This window comes from Sparus aurata, chromosome 11 (genome assembly GCF_900880675.1).
Source record: "Sparus aurata chromosome 11, fSpaAur1.1, whole genome shotgun sequence".
Lineage (NCBI taxonomy): Eukaryota > Metazoa > Chordata > Actinopteri > Spariformes > Sparidae > Sparus > Sparus aurata.
This window is the reverse complement of record NC_044197.1, coordinates 15,630,607-15,643,808: the sequence shown is the minus strand read 5'-3', so window position 1 is coordinate 15,643,808 and position 13,202 is coordinate 15,630,607. Positions and strand designations below refer to the sequence as shown.

Below are 13,202 nucleotides of genomic sequence, written 5' to 3'. Positions count from 1 at the left end.
GTTCTGTGAAGAATTTCAAGGAAATCACTGATGATGAAATAATGAATTTTGAATTTAATTAACAGAAAATATCAGCTCTCAATGATTTGATTTTCAAAGCATTACATGGCTTAATGAACCCATTTCAGCCAGTAGAACTGTAGTAGATAATCATGTGTCAACACTTTTTAGAGTTTAATTGTTATTATGAAAAACTATTTGATATGAATTTCATATTGTGCACAACAGATAGTATCTCAATATTTACCTAATTAAAAATGTTTATGCCAAACGTATATACATACAATTATATATGTATGTATATAAATACATTTTTACCAAACTGAATGAGCCCTGATTGTTGTTGTAAAATATTAAATACCACATTTGTATAAGAATAAATGCACAATAAGCAGATCCAATAAACAGAGCCTAAGCAAGTGGATTTCATAAGCATTTCCTTTACAAACAATAACAAGCTGACCTCAATGTTTTGTAGCTGTAAAACCTTATTTTCTGAAAGTATTCAAATCAGGCATAAGTAGTAGTTATTGCGTACTTTCCTGTCAAGAAAAATGTGTTTTATTGCAAATGAATAAGTCAACATCATCTCTGTAAAAATGACATTAGTTTGTACCTCATGTGTGATTCAGTATTATATGTAGCTTCACATAGTGGAGGGGTCGAGTGAGCTCAGTGCAAACTTTCAGTGGCTCTTTTGTCTTTAAAACAATACATTTATGAAAGAAAGTCTTGTCCAGGCTTCATTAGCTGGGGCTTCCTCCTGTGGTGGTGAATAGAAATGACTTTTAAAACAATTACTTGAGCAGAAAACAGCTGCCAATCACTCTTAAAGGGGAAGGATTCCAATTAATAACCCTCTCCTAATCCCCTCGTTTTACCTCCTACGCCCTCTAAGCTTTGTCTACCTCTCCCTCTCTGTCTTTCCCCTCTTCCACTCTCCTCTCTGAGCTGGACTGCATGGCGTCTCAGCCTAGTTGTTAAATCTTCCTTTGCACTGGTTGCCTTTTTTATTTAGTTTCACTTTATTGGAGCTTCTCTGTCAGGACTGTTGGCTACATAGAGAGCTTGTTTAGAGAGAGATGCAGGTGAGCAGAGCCGGCTGAGTGAAGGCAAGCCGGGCACAGAGCAAATCCGGGAAGAGTGAAGTTGGAGGGCGAGCTGCTGAGAGGAACAGGTGGAGCACTGGCATCAGCAACAGTTCAACATATTCACTTCCAAAAGGTAAGCTCAACCACTGCCTTTTTTTTATAGCTGTCACATTTTTTAACTTTGGCTTTGTTACTTGTCATGCAAGTGTCTGATCGTGGAGGTCTGTGTTCAGGAAGTCAATCTTGGGCTGCACTGAAAAAATATTAATAATCAGTTTTATCAAAACCACACACTCCTAGTCCTCTATGAGCTCTTTTGCATGTCTGTAGATCTAACACAGGAATGATTTTGTGTACCAATGCAACACAGAAAAGTACCCTTCTTTCTCTCCCACTTACTATCTTTATTTCTTCTTTAGTATGGATAGTGCTTATGAATTTACATCAATTCTTGATGTGCTAGATGTCCCAGAATAAGCCAAAAGCTTTTTTTTCGTCTGGATTCTCCCTTTTTCCAACTATTTGCCCATAAAACCTCATTTGTTTTTCACAAACATGCTAAAATAATTTAATCTGTGAATTAATTTCTGTGTAGAAAGAGTCAGTAACTTCAGACATCACACTTGTAGCTCTTGAAAATAATTTGCTGCTCTTTAAAGATTGCCTTGCTAGAAATTACAGTCTATATTAACAATAATGGGAAACAACAATCATCATTCGAATGACAAGATAGTGTCTGTGTCATTAAGTATTTTTTTATTCCAATTAAGGCTGTCAGATTTTCACTATACAGTTATCGAATTCATGATAATGATATCATCATAATATCTATAGAAATTTGAAAAATAAATGCTAGCCATTAAATGTATCTGTCACTTAGTTTACTGTGCTTTGCTTCTTTTTGGGAAAATAAGTTACCAACTCTGTTACTAGTGAAATGGCGACCAGATGAACTCCGCTGGATTATTCGCACGATATTATCAATAGTGTATTATTAACACGATATCAATATTTCATTGTTATTATCGAAATTGTTGTGAATATCCCTATATGGCAACACCTCTAATTCCAACAGAGATGCACTAAATCTAGCGTTAAAAAAAAAAAAAGATTGAGGAAATGCTGCATTTGTTTGATAAAAAAAGATTAAATTGATTGCATATTTCACCCTGTGGGGCTGTTGGTGCTGATCATTCATGCAAAATTAGTTAAAAGTATGGATCAAGGAGACCCTTGTGTGTCCAGCAGCAGTCTTCAGTCTGTACTGAAGCTTTCAGAGTATAAGGGACAGGCTGTTAACCCCCTGTTCCTTGGCAGAGGATAAGCGGGGTTTAGATGGATGGCGGGACAAAGAATCGTCTGAGGTAACCAGGTGATCTCCAACTCACTACTCAACCTTTAGTCTATCACTTACTGTAAACCTATTTGCTTCTGATCGCAGTGCCCAGACGCTCGAATGCATTTATCACTCGATACCATGAGCATGGTGGACGACAGCTGCCTCTCACCCAGTAACTTCCACGAAATGGTGAAAGGTGGGGGCATCGCTGCGGGGGGCCGTGTCCACAGCATTGATGTCATCCTAGGATTCAGTAAAGACCAGGACCCCCTGCTCAGCCCCGCCGGAGCGCCACGGCCCCATAAAGCGGACATAGATGGCCTGGTAGAGCCTGGGAAACAGCAGGAACCCTCTTCACACTCGACCTACAGCGGGCACCTTTCGTCTCTGAGGAACGGCAACACCGAACAGCAGGAGCAGCAGTACCACGGTGAGTGCAGCTGGGGATGCTGGAGATGCTTGTCTTCATCTTGGCAAAGCAGAAGTTTTTCTGCACCATAAACTATCAATATTATTTCGCTCCGACTTCAGAGTTTGTTATTGAGGAAAAAGTTTAAGAAGCATCTGATTTTTTTGCTTCTAAACTCAGAGATGTTGAGGGATATCGATCATACAGCAGCACTTCTGCTCTTGGAAGGCTGGAGAAGTGCGACGCTCTGGGTTCACCGTGTGAGAGATTTGAATTGATTTTGCAGCACTGACGTAAGGATATTTCAGTCTTTGAAAGTCCAAACAAAACTTATTCAAGAGCAAGAATGAAATTCTCCGGAAAAACTTTAAAGGTGCACTATGTTGCAGAAAAGAAAGATCTTGATTGACTGACTGATTTATTTTATGCGTAATCAAACTAAATAAACAAACTCTGAGTTTCATTAATATTGTAAATATAAAAATTCAAAGTCTGATTTTTTTCTCCAAAATGACATAGTGCCCCTTCAATGCCTAAAGTGAGTTTTCAGCTTGACCAAGGAAACATGCATTAAAGAGCATGTAGAACTAAAAAGACTGACTTCTCAAACGTATAGCTAACTGACAGATATCACACAAAGAGGTTGCTGTAAAACAAAAACATCCACAAAGCTTATTATTAGATATAATGTTAACTTTTTGTGTGTTGGCATGATGTTGGTAGGACTTAATTAACAGCAGAGCATAATTCTGGCATATCACATCATCAGCACTCTCAAGTGAGGAGACAAAGTGTTGAAATCAGTCCTACAGCAGCAGCCAGGCCTCTGTGGACACGAAATCTATATCACAGTTATTAATATCATTTTTGTTCTATTATTTGAACCATTGTTTGATAAAAAGAGGCATCTAAAAGAGATGAGGCACTTTTACTACAATAGATGCAGAATTTCTGTGAAAAACGAGCCTCATGTATATTCACAATCACCTGTTGAGTGGTTTGGTGGGCTGAGATTGAGAGATAGCTCACAGAACAAAATGGTGCGGGGAGGTTTATGTCCCCAAGCCCAATCTCATCCCCTTGTGGAATTCCCCCTAATCTTCTCTTCTGCAGATTAGATTGTACAGTAGTTCATTCGGGTGTTATTGTTATCATACTGTCTCAGAGTCAAATTCATCACGTTTAATCTGGAGCTATTTTCGCTTGCAGGATCTGGCAGGTGGTGGATGGTGATTTTATGGCAGAAGCACAAATGAGAAAAATGATTCTAAGTGATGCGGGGAGGGGACGTTCGTTTCTCTTGATTAACGTACATCAACACCAATGACATCACTCTTTTGTGTGTAACTCTCCTGTGAAGTCAGCGCAGTTCCCCCTGAATGAGCAACTTCTCTGTGCTTGGTGTCAGTCAACCCCCCCTCCCTCTCTCTGCGCTGAGATGTTCTGCTGGCTGATAAACAGTGGGCAGCCTTCAGACCAGTGGCTGCGATGGTCTGACAGGCCAAGAGCTGGTCACTGAACCAGACCTGACCTCTGCCTTTGTCAGAGCCTGGCCTTTGTCATAGCTGCTTAATGAGAGGTGGATAAATGAACCCCCGAAAAATCCTGCTTTGCCTTTGCCTCTGCCTCTGCCCCCGTTTGCCAGTTGAAAGAGCACAATGTCCCCCTCCTTTATCTCCATCAACATGTCTCAGAAACATGCTCACAGTTACATTTGGATCAGTTGATTTACTGACGCAGTGGCAGATGGACGGAAAACAAACTACAAAGTAAGAAAATAGGAAACATTTATATTGAAACTCATAATGGTTACGGTTGAAGATTTTTGACTTCTGACTTTCATTTGATATGAAAAAGCTGCAGCTACAATCAGCAGTTTTATCCAATCTTTATACATTCTGCTCTTCACCGATAAGCAGGCAGACACAGTTAGCAACTAGCTGGTGACCATAGTGGAGCATTTAGTTGCTAAAGAGTAAAATATTCCGCTCAGGAGTTGGTACAGACCAAACACAGAACTAAAAGTAAGTCACTTTTCATCGAGTTTTCATCAAGTGGCCAGAAGCACAACTGTGTAGTCTTATAAACAACTGTTTGCCCACAAGTTTGCTATGTGAGCTTAAAGGTGAAATGTATGACTTTGCCTGTCACTAGATATCGAACGAGAGCAACAGAATCTCAGACCAAAACAAATGTGCATGTCGTTCACTTGGTAAAGTTTGGGGGTTAAAAGGAAGCTGCATTTGAACACACACTGCTCATGAAACTCTGGTCGACCTGTAAAATTAGGCAAACTGGACCCAATTTGAATCAAGATTCTGTTACTGCATAGTCTACTTCTTGCTTAAAACTTCAAAAACATATTTTTAGTGTATTGATCAGCCAGGAGAAGGTTTCTAGCCAGGCAGCCATGTTGAAAACTGACGTGGGAAAGACAGACAGAGACCCAGATGATCCAAGCACAGCCCCCCCCCCCCCCCCACAGACCAGCTTTTTCAAATGAAATCCAAATTTTGAATTCCAAAATTGGCCAAATCACAATCGCATAATTGCTTCTTTCTATTTAAGATGCCAAATTTGGACTTCTTACACTAAATGTGAATTCTAATATTCCTTCTAGAAAGGTATTCAATGGTCAATTTAACCTCCTTTCTGTGACATCCTCTCTATCACATCCTGAGTCGTGTTTAGCACCTGATTGACGTCTGATCCTGGCAGAGATAAACCCTTCTGGAGTAGCAACTTCATGAGAGCAACTGATCTGATTGTCGGATTATCATCTTTGTGCTTTGTTTAATTCAATTACTTGCTGATTAGACTAATTACGCCAAGTCTCCTCCTGACAGACGTCACTCTGCTGTGTAATGGTACCTGCATTTCTCTGTTGTTAAAAGTGAATGTTGATGAGGACGTGGATGCATCTCAGCAAAAGTATATTTTTGTGGGAATGAGTTTTTTTTTTTTTTTTTTTGTCCGCTGTCAATAGCACTGTTAAATAATGTATTTGATGCAGTGGAAACAACAATGTGAGGCACAGCCCAGTCCATAAAAAGCAACCTTTTTAAACATCTACAGAGGACAGTTTACCTTTGGAGAAGATAAACATTGGAAACAACTTTTCTAAATCCCATTAGGAATGTTTTCGAGCTTCATTGAAGTTCAGGGGATTGCTTGCTTCACTGACCTACAGTAGCCTATTGTTGCAGGTGTCAAATTAATGTCTGCTCTAGTGGAAAGTGAGCACGTCATTCTTCATTTTAACTTCCCACTCAACATTTGTTTTTATTCTACAGTAGAGTTCACACATGCATCATACTGTCTCTATAATTACAACTGTCAAATAAAAACTTTGAAGACTTAAGAATGGAAAATTGCATTTCTGATTGTTTTCTCTTGTGCTCTATTCAGACACCGGCTTATTCGCAAACAAGTGTGACGAGGAACTGAATGAGCTGAGGAAGTGTGTCGAGAGCGATGAAGGCAAGTCTCCGGAGTCGGGCAAAGAAGACCAGCCCAAGAAGAAGCACAGGCGCAACCGCACCACCTTCACCACCTACCAGCTGCACGAGCTGGAGCGTGCCTTTGAGAAGTCCCACTATCCAGATGTATACAGCCGTGAGGAGCTTGCCATGAAGGTGAACCTCCCAGAGGTCAGAGTTCAGGTAGGAGGATCTGAACATCTGAACAGGCAGTCAGTCAGTTTAGTCTTTAATAAAGACTGGTTATTATGTCTACATGAGCAAGTACTCGTATAGTAGTATAGCAATATAATTACACAACCACATTACAAGCTGGAAGTTAAAGAGTTGGTGTCTTTCCAAATCCTTAGGTTCTCTTGAGAACAGCAGAAACACGCCAAGACTTTAACCTTTGGCTTCTCAGTGTTGAAGTGATGAGATTGCACCACTTGCATAGACGGGATGCGTGTTTCCAGCGGCCAACTTATTGTTAAGGCTGAGTATTTTTGGTCGGACCCAGGTGCAGAGGTCAGAGACAGAGATCAGTCCAAAGATGAGCTGAGCAGAGAGAGACGCCGGAGAATCTGTACAGTGAGGGAGTGAGGGAAAACACTAGTAATGACTTCAGAAAAAAAAAGCATAGCTGGCATTCACTAGAAACACAGAGAAAAAACACTGAGGCTTCACAGCAGCAGGAATCAGTAGTCAGGCCATGAACACACACACACACACACACACACACACACACACACACACACACACTCACACACACACACACACATGGAGGAGCATGTGAGGGGAAAAGGAGTGGGAAAAACACAGCCAAACAAATACAACACAAAAAGCCCTGACTGTCACGGCCAAAACCATGACACTTACAACACAAGATGCCAACGTCATGGCTGAGCTATATGGACAGATAGGTGCAGTCTTTACAGAGGACAATGGTAAATAGCCAAAATGTAAACAGAATGACATTGTGAAGGATAAGTTCACCCAAAAATGGAATTTCAGTCATCATCTACTCACCTACGTAACAGTTCCTTTAATGGTTGTAAAGAAACAGCTGGACTCCAGAAGGAGGATGAAGTTAGCGGAACAATTAAGTTCTTAAGGAACTGGACAAGTAACTCTTGCACAATGGCTGTTCATTGGAAGTTTCAGGAGCATTTAGGCCTCCATCAGTGGTAGATGCCTATAATTCAGTTATTATTATATTATTATTTTTTGCAGCTTTCAGCAGATATAGACATTTCAAACTCCCCCCACCTTGCGTTTTCCTGTGGTATTAACGTTGACACAAACAAGGCTTTAGCAACATGGCAAATGCTAACAGCCTGGCTAGTGTTATTTACTGATTTAGTAGACAGAATGTTGCTTTTTTAATGTCATGGTAAAGGGAAACGCATATTAGCCTGGTACCAGACACAACACTGACGCTCCCCATCAGGTGAATGCCAGTCTATCTCTCTCCCTCTTCAACTTCTTTGCCTTCTTAAAGCAACAAAGTTGTCTTTTGCCAGTTTAAATGAGTTAAAGTGTCTCTGTGAGATGTTTTTTTGCCATGATCAGATTAACTTGTACTTCCAAAAATCTCCAAACAAATACACTAAGATCAGAGAAAGGCAGATCATGCACTCATGCCGCATGTATTCAGGTATACTTTATGATAACCTCTGTCCCTCAGGTCTGGTTCCAGAACCGCAGAGCTAAATGGCGTCGGCAGGAAAAGATGGACGCCAGCACCATGAAGCTCCATGACTCGCCTATGCTGTCCTTCAACCGCCCAGCACCAGTTCACACCAGCATGGGGCCGATGACCAACTCCCTCCCCTTGGACCCCTGGCTGTCCTCTCCCCTGTCCAGCGCTACACCGGTCCACAGCATCCCAGGCTTCATGGGTCCAGCTCAAGGCCTCCAGCCCAACTACCCCAGCCACAACTTCCTCAACTCCACTCCTCATTCTCATCCCCATCCTCACCCTCACTCTCACTCTTACCCTCACTCTCACCCTCATCCCTCCATGGGCCAGGGGATGCAGAGTATGGCTCCTCCTCCCTACCAGTGCCCGGCACCATACCCTGACAAATACCCTCTGGAGGACGGGGACCAGCGCAGCTCGAGTATCGCAGCACTCAGAATGAAAGCCAAGGAACACATCCAGTCTATGGACAAGACCTGGCAACCCATGTGACTAACAAAGCTGGCAGTCCATGTGAATGATGGAAAGGGAGATGCTAAAGTTGTTTCCTGGGGTTCAGGGTAACAGATAATGAGTGAAATGTTGGAAAATGACAATGACATGTCTGTTACCCACAGAGCAAAAGGAAATGCATCTTGAACTACAAAAGCTGGGGATTGTAGGACTTTCTTGGAACTTTTTTTATTACCTTTTTTTTTTTTTAATTTTGCCTCATCTCAAGGACATGAAGCAAGTCTACAGTTTTGCTAAATTGCCGATTTAAACCACCAATTACTAGATATCACTTCTCCCTCAAATCTCTAAGGGTTGAGCATTGCCTTGGGTGCTGTAACAGTCTTCTTGGTGACCATTGCTCTTATTTCTTTCCCTGCTGACCATGCAATATGTCGAAATTGGCCACCGCCAAACACCTCCAAACATAGCAGCTTACTGCTGCTAGCTGTAGTTGCTGTTAGCTCATAAGCTCAGTTAACTGTGCAGCTAGTGGCAGTATTGGCTGAGTTTGCCTGCACTGGGAGCTCAGAGCATCGGGGAAGTGTTGATGTTGTTTGTAATCACCCTGGAGGTACAAAATGGCAAAGGGCTAGCTGGTTAACATGCTAGCATCAATGGTAATTTCTTCATATTCTGTTGATAATCTTAGTTTTTGAACTTAAAACTGAAATTCTTACATATTGCACCTTTAAGGCATCACCTAAATATGGGGATGATATTGGTCTCATCTCTTTCCTGTTATTTCTTTCAGCCATCAACAATCGAATCAGACAAAAACATCTAGCACTCAGCTGGTCATTCTTTGCTTTTCCCATTTTGTCACCAAGTTGGTGTTTTTACTAATTAATCCAATTGCTTCATTTTCATGGGTCAGCTAATCTCCCAATTATAGCATTTAAATTCCTACCTACTGACTTCTCAGTTTAGATATGTGACTGTTTATCTTAGACACCCTGGAATAACTGGAGGAAGATGGGGGACCAGTGAGGTCTACTGGAGTGGTTCCCAGTATACATGGAGAGAAGAATCTCTCAGTTATGGGGTCACAAACTGTAAAATAGGAACATTTATGCTAGTCATAGATGGGTGTCACCTTCTATGTGGACCAGGCCTGAGAATATACCAAAAATAATCCTGCACAATTATATTTCTTTAACTGAATTGTGCAGAGATGCTTTAAAGAAGAAAGGAAGTATTAATGGAAGAAAGGCGAGTGCAGGGCCGGCCAAAGTTTGTATGTTGCAGTAAGGTTCAATTTTGCCCAGCAGATGTTTGTAGTGAAAATAGAATTACAGTTAATTTTTAAAGGTGTGTTATGTAGCTTTGGTAAAAAATCTTTATTGATTGATTAATTTAATGACTGAACAAAAAAGAGAACACAATGGCTTACTTCTGGAGATCATTTCCTCCTCTGAGGCAACTTGTTTGTTCAGTTATGAAAATATATTCATCAAATAAATATAAAAAATGTAATGCTGTTCTTTACACTTTTTAAATTATTATTTTAAGCAAAAGTGCTCTTTAAATATTTAGGATCCTTAATTATTTTAATATTCTGCAGGAAGTCAGTAAGTGAAGGGAACTTTGGAACTGGTATGATTTTGCATCTTAACAAAAGAACATAATAGGTGTTTGCTCTGGCCCGTGGTCCACCATTAAGTTCCAGTTTCGGCCCTCCAAAGCAAAAAAAAAACTTTGCCACCCCTGTGCCAGTGAGCGGAATAAACCTCTTTTTGCTTGAGTGGCTGTTGGAGGAGAAGACCTGTTGGCAGCTCAGTGTTGGGTGGCTGTGTGTACGTGCAGGGCAACAGAAAGAGCCCTGTGTGATGCGTCACCCCACATAGTTTAGTCTTTGTTCGGCACAATTGATCCAAGTGTATCCTCTTTGTCTGAAACTGTGGGGGTGGGGGTGGGGGTCTCGGGCTGCACTAAATAGGCCCTTGTAACCATTTTGTCATGGAAGTTTTTTTTTTTTCTTTTTCAATCAAAGGAGGAGAAACGTGTATTGTAGCTGCTATGGTCATTAGTGACACAATATTGGTCTTTTACCATCTGTTACAGAGTCAAGCTCTAATTGTCTGAAAGGTATGGAAGATCAAACCTGACCACAATGTGTTTTCTATGAGCCATAGAGCTGAACAGATTTGAATTCAGTGTTGAGACATTTCAGCGTCTCACGTGAATGAATATTTACAGCCAGAAAAGCTAAATGGTTAGCCAATATGTTAACTTTTTTTGACTTTGCTATGAAACAATCAAAGTGCAATTTCAGTGACATTTTATATATTTTTGTATCAAAAATTGAGACAAATATTTACCACATGAGTACCCATGAGTCAAAAGTGATGCATCCACATGAACTTCAGCTACAAGAACAACAATATCATGTAATTTCTGGTTGATTTTAAAATCTGCTCAGAGAGGGATAAACACAGTTTCACCTCTGCTGCTCTTCATTTGTCCATATGTAGTTTTTTAAATGTTGTTGGTTAGTGATGTTTAGACTCCCTGTTGGACAATGTAGAGGAAGAGGAAATGAGGATTACCTTCCACATTAAGAGCTTCTTTAGATTGTTACATAAGTATCATTTTGGACCAAGAACAAGCCAAAGGTTAGAAAACTGACAAAACTGAACTAGAAGTTTGACAGTTTTAGTTGTTTTTTTTGTATGTGAAAACGTGCAGGATGTTTTTCTTGTACAGCTGTTTTGTTTCTTTCATGTCCTATTAGTTAAATCTGTCCTTTAATGATTTCATCGTTTCCTTTCTTTTTTGACTTTGTCTGGATGTCCATATTCTGGAAAGGATGAAGATCTGCTGAAAATAAATATAGTTTGATAGAATATGTATCTCCACGTTCTCACTGCAGTTCTTTCATGTTGACCTGTGCACTCATTCCCACACAGAGCAGTCCAAGATTACTACAGCGTAATCGTTATCATCTGACATACATGGGCAGAGACGTTTTTCTTTCTTTTCCTCCAACACTTGTGCCCTGTCTCTCTCTGTCATATAAGAGCTCTTTCTCTGTACTCTACCCCTCCCAATCCTCTCTGCTGTTCCACGGTTTGGTGGCAGGGTGCCAGCCTGTTAGGAAGATGAGACTCCAATCAATCAGGGCTTCCCAGGGGGCCCTCTGACAGCAGGGCCCGACTCCCTAATTGCCCCCAGGCAGGCAGGCAGGCCGGCAGGCTCAGCCGCTGCAACACATGTTCACAGAGGGACCGGTGCCGCCGTACTAGCTGGCCTCCTCAGTGTGTGAATCACTTTCTTGGACAGATGGAGGACCTCACTACACAGGCCATATGGGCTGGCCAGTGGATATAACAGAGAAATGTTTTTTTGATGTGATTAAATAGTACATCACACTCCAGTGGTGTGTTGCTGGTTGGTGCCTCCCGTGAATTAAGATTACATTCCGGTCACACAGCTAGGCATCTGATTTTCAGAAAAATAAATACTTGTTGATCTTTTATAAACCAGGTCATTTAACTTACAACAAAAACAAAACAGAGCATATTGCAACCTAATTGCGTGTATATCTATTTAGCTATATAGATGTATGTGTGCTGATGTGTCAGAATTTATGTCAACATGCTCACATAAAGAATATCTTATGCAGCAACACTCAGACATGTTATGGAGGCCTTACCAGAATCATTAACGGCTATTTTTTATCATCTGGATGAGAAAAAATCTGGTTGTTGCATTACAGAACTTTAAAAAAACTAATTTCCCAAGTTGTGACTCAATATCTCCACGCTGCATTTGTACGAGAACCAAAATTATGAATTGCGTAATTAGTTCTATTAAAGATGTCATATATAAGTTTACTCACCAAGAGCTATCTCCTTTAGTGTAAACGCTAATATTACGCCTACTATTGCCTACTCCTATTTCTGTCATTTCCTTCTTTGCTGACTAATGTGGTCTCTTGCCCTCAAGACGCTACTTCCCCATCCTCTCATGTTGGACTTGGGGCAGAGTAACACTACAGTTACTCACTATCGGCTCTTTTGAGTGACAAAGTGGTGCTACCAGACAGGACTGACAGAGGCTAGCCGGTTGTGCATGTTAACTTCAGTAGACGTCTTTGACATGACGTCAACACTATTTCCTCAAACTATTGATTAGATTTGATCCCAGTATTTTATTTCATATTTTTCAAAGTGGACAAAACCTAAACCTATGAACTCAATTCCAACTATCTGATTTTTTTTATTTATTTAATGAAGCAGCGGACAGAATATGTTCTCATCCAGATGTTTTGAGGAGTCCTACCTGTTCCTTAGAACAGTGGTTGATTTTGAACCAACTTGGGTTTACAAAGAAGAAAAACAAAATGAAGACAGTATTTGAGCTCAAATCTCACTGATCACGTACATTTTATTTTTCAGTTCATCGACAAGTGTACATAAAAATCTAAAGAGAGAAACACTTTCACTTCTTTCACATGTTTTTGTTATATGGACTGCATGTCATAATGTTCCCAAAGAGAACAGAAAAAAAACATTATTATGTTGAATGGATAAAAAAGGAGGGGAAAAAGGGTTCAGTCAAGAAGGGATGAAAGTAGAGACAGAGAATGTGAGGAAGTCAGAGTGAGAGAAAAGAAAAAGAAAACATTAAGAAAGAGATTAAGAAGGAGAAAAGTGTGGGAGTGAGGAGGGGGGTGGAGAGGTGGGGGTGAGGGTGAGGGTGGATGGAG

At 40.7% G+C, this 13,202-nt stretch overlaps 1 protein-coding gene across 2 annotated transcripts; it reads left to right on the top strand.

Annotated features, from left to right (window-relative positions):
* The first annotated feature begins 677 nt into the window (after positions 1-677).
* Positions 678-11,341, top strand: rx1 (retinal homeobox gene 1). 2 transcript variants are annotated; one of them, XM_030432259.1, is made up of 4 exons: positions 678-1,224; positions 2,533-2,860; positions 6,248-6,474; positions 7,985-11,341. In XM_030432259.1, the coding sequence occupies exons 2-4, from the start codon at positions 2,548-2,550 to the stop codon at positions 8,489-8,491; spliced, it is 1,047 nt and encodes a 348-aa protein (XP_030288119.1). In that variant the 5' UTR covers positions 678-1,224; positions 2,533-2,547; the 3' UTR covers positions 8,492-11,341. The 2 variants fall into 2 exon arrangements, with proteins under 2 accessions (XP_030288119.1, XP_030288117.1); XM_030432257.1 differs by having other exon boundaries at positions 679-1,224; positions 6,248-6,501.
* The last annotated feature ends 1,861 nt before the right edge of the window (positions 11,342-13,202 follow it).

What these genes read in the sequence shown, in the direction of transcription:
- rx1 (XM_030432257.1), top strand. Translation starts at nt 2,548, where the DNA reads ATGCATTTATCACTCGATACCATGAGCATGGTGGACGACAGCTGCCTC. An exon ending in GCAGGAGCAGCAGTACCACG is followed by an intron (nt 2,861 to 6,247) that starts GTGAGTGCAGCT and finishes TGCTCTATTCAG; the next exon opens with ACACCGGCTTATTCGCAAAC. An exon ending in TCCCAGAGGTCAGAGTTCAG is followed by an intron (nt 6,502 to 7,984) that starts GTAGGAGGATCT and finishes TCTGTCCCTCAG; the next exon opens with GTCTGGTTCCAGAACCGCAG.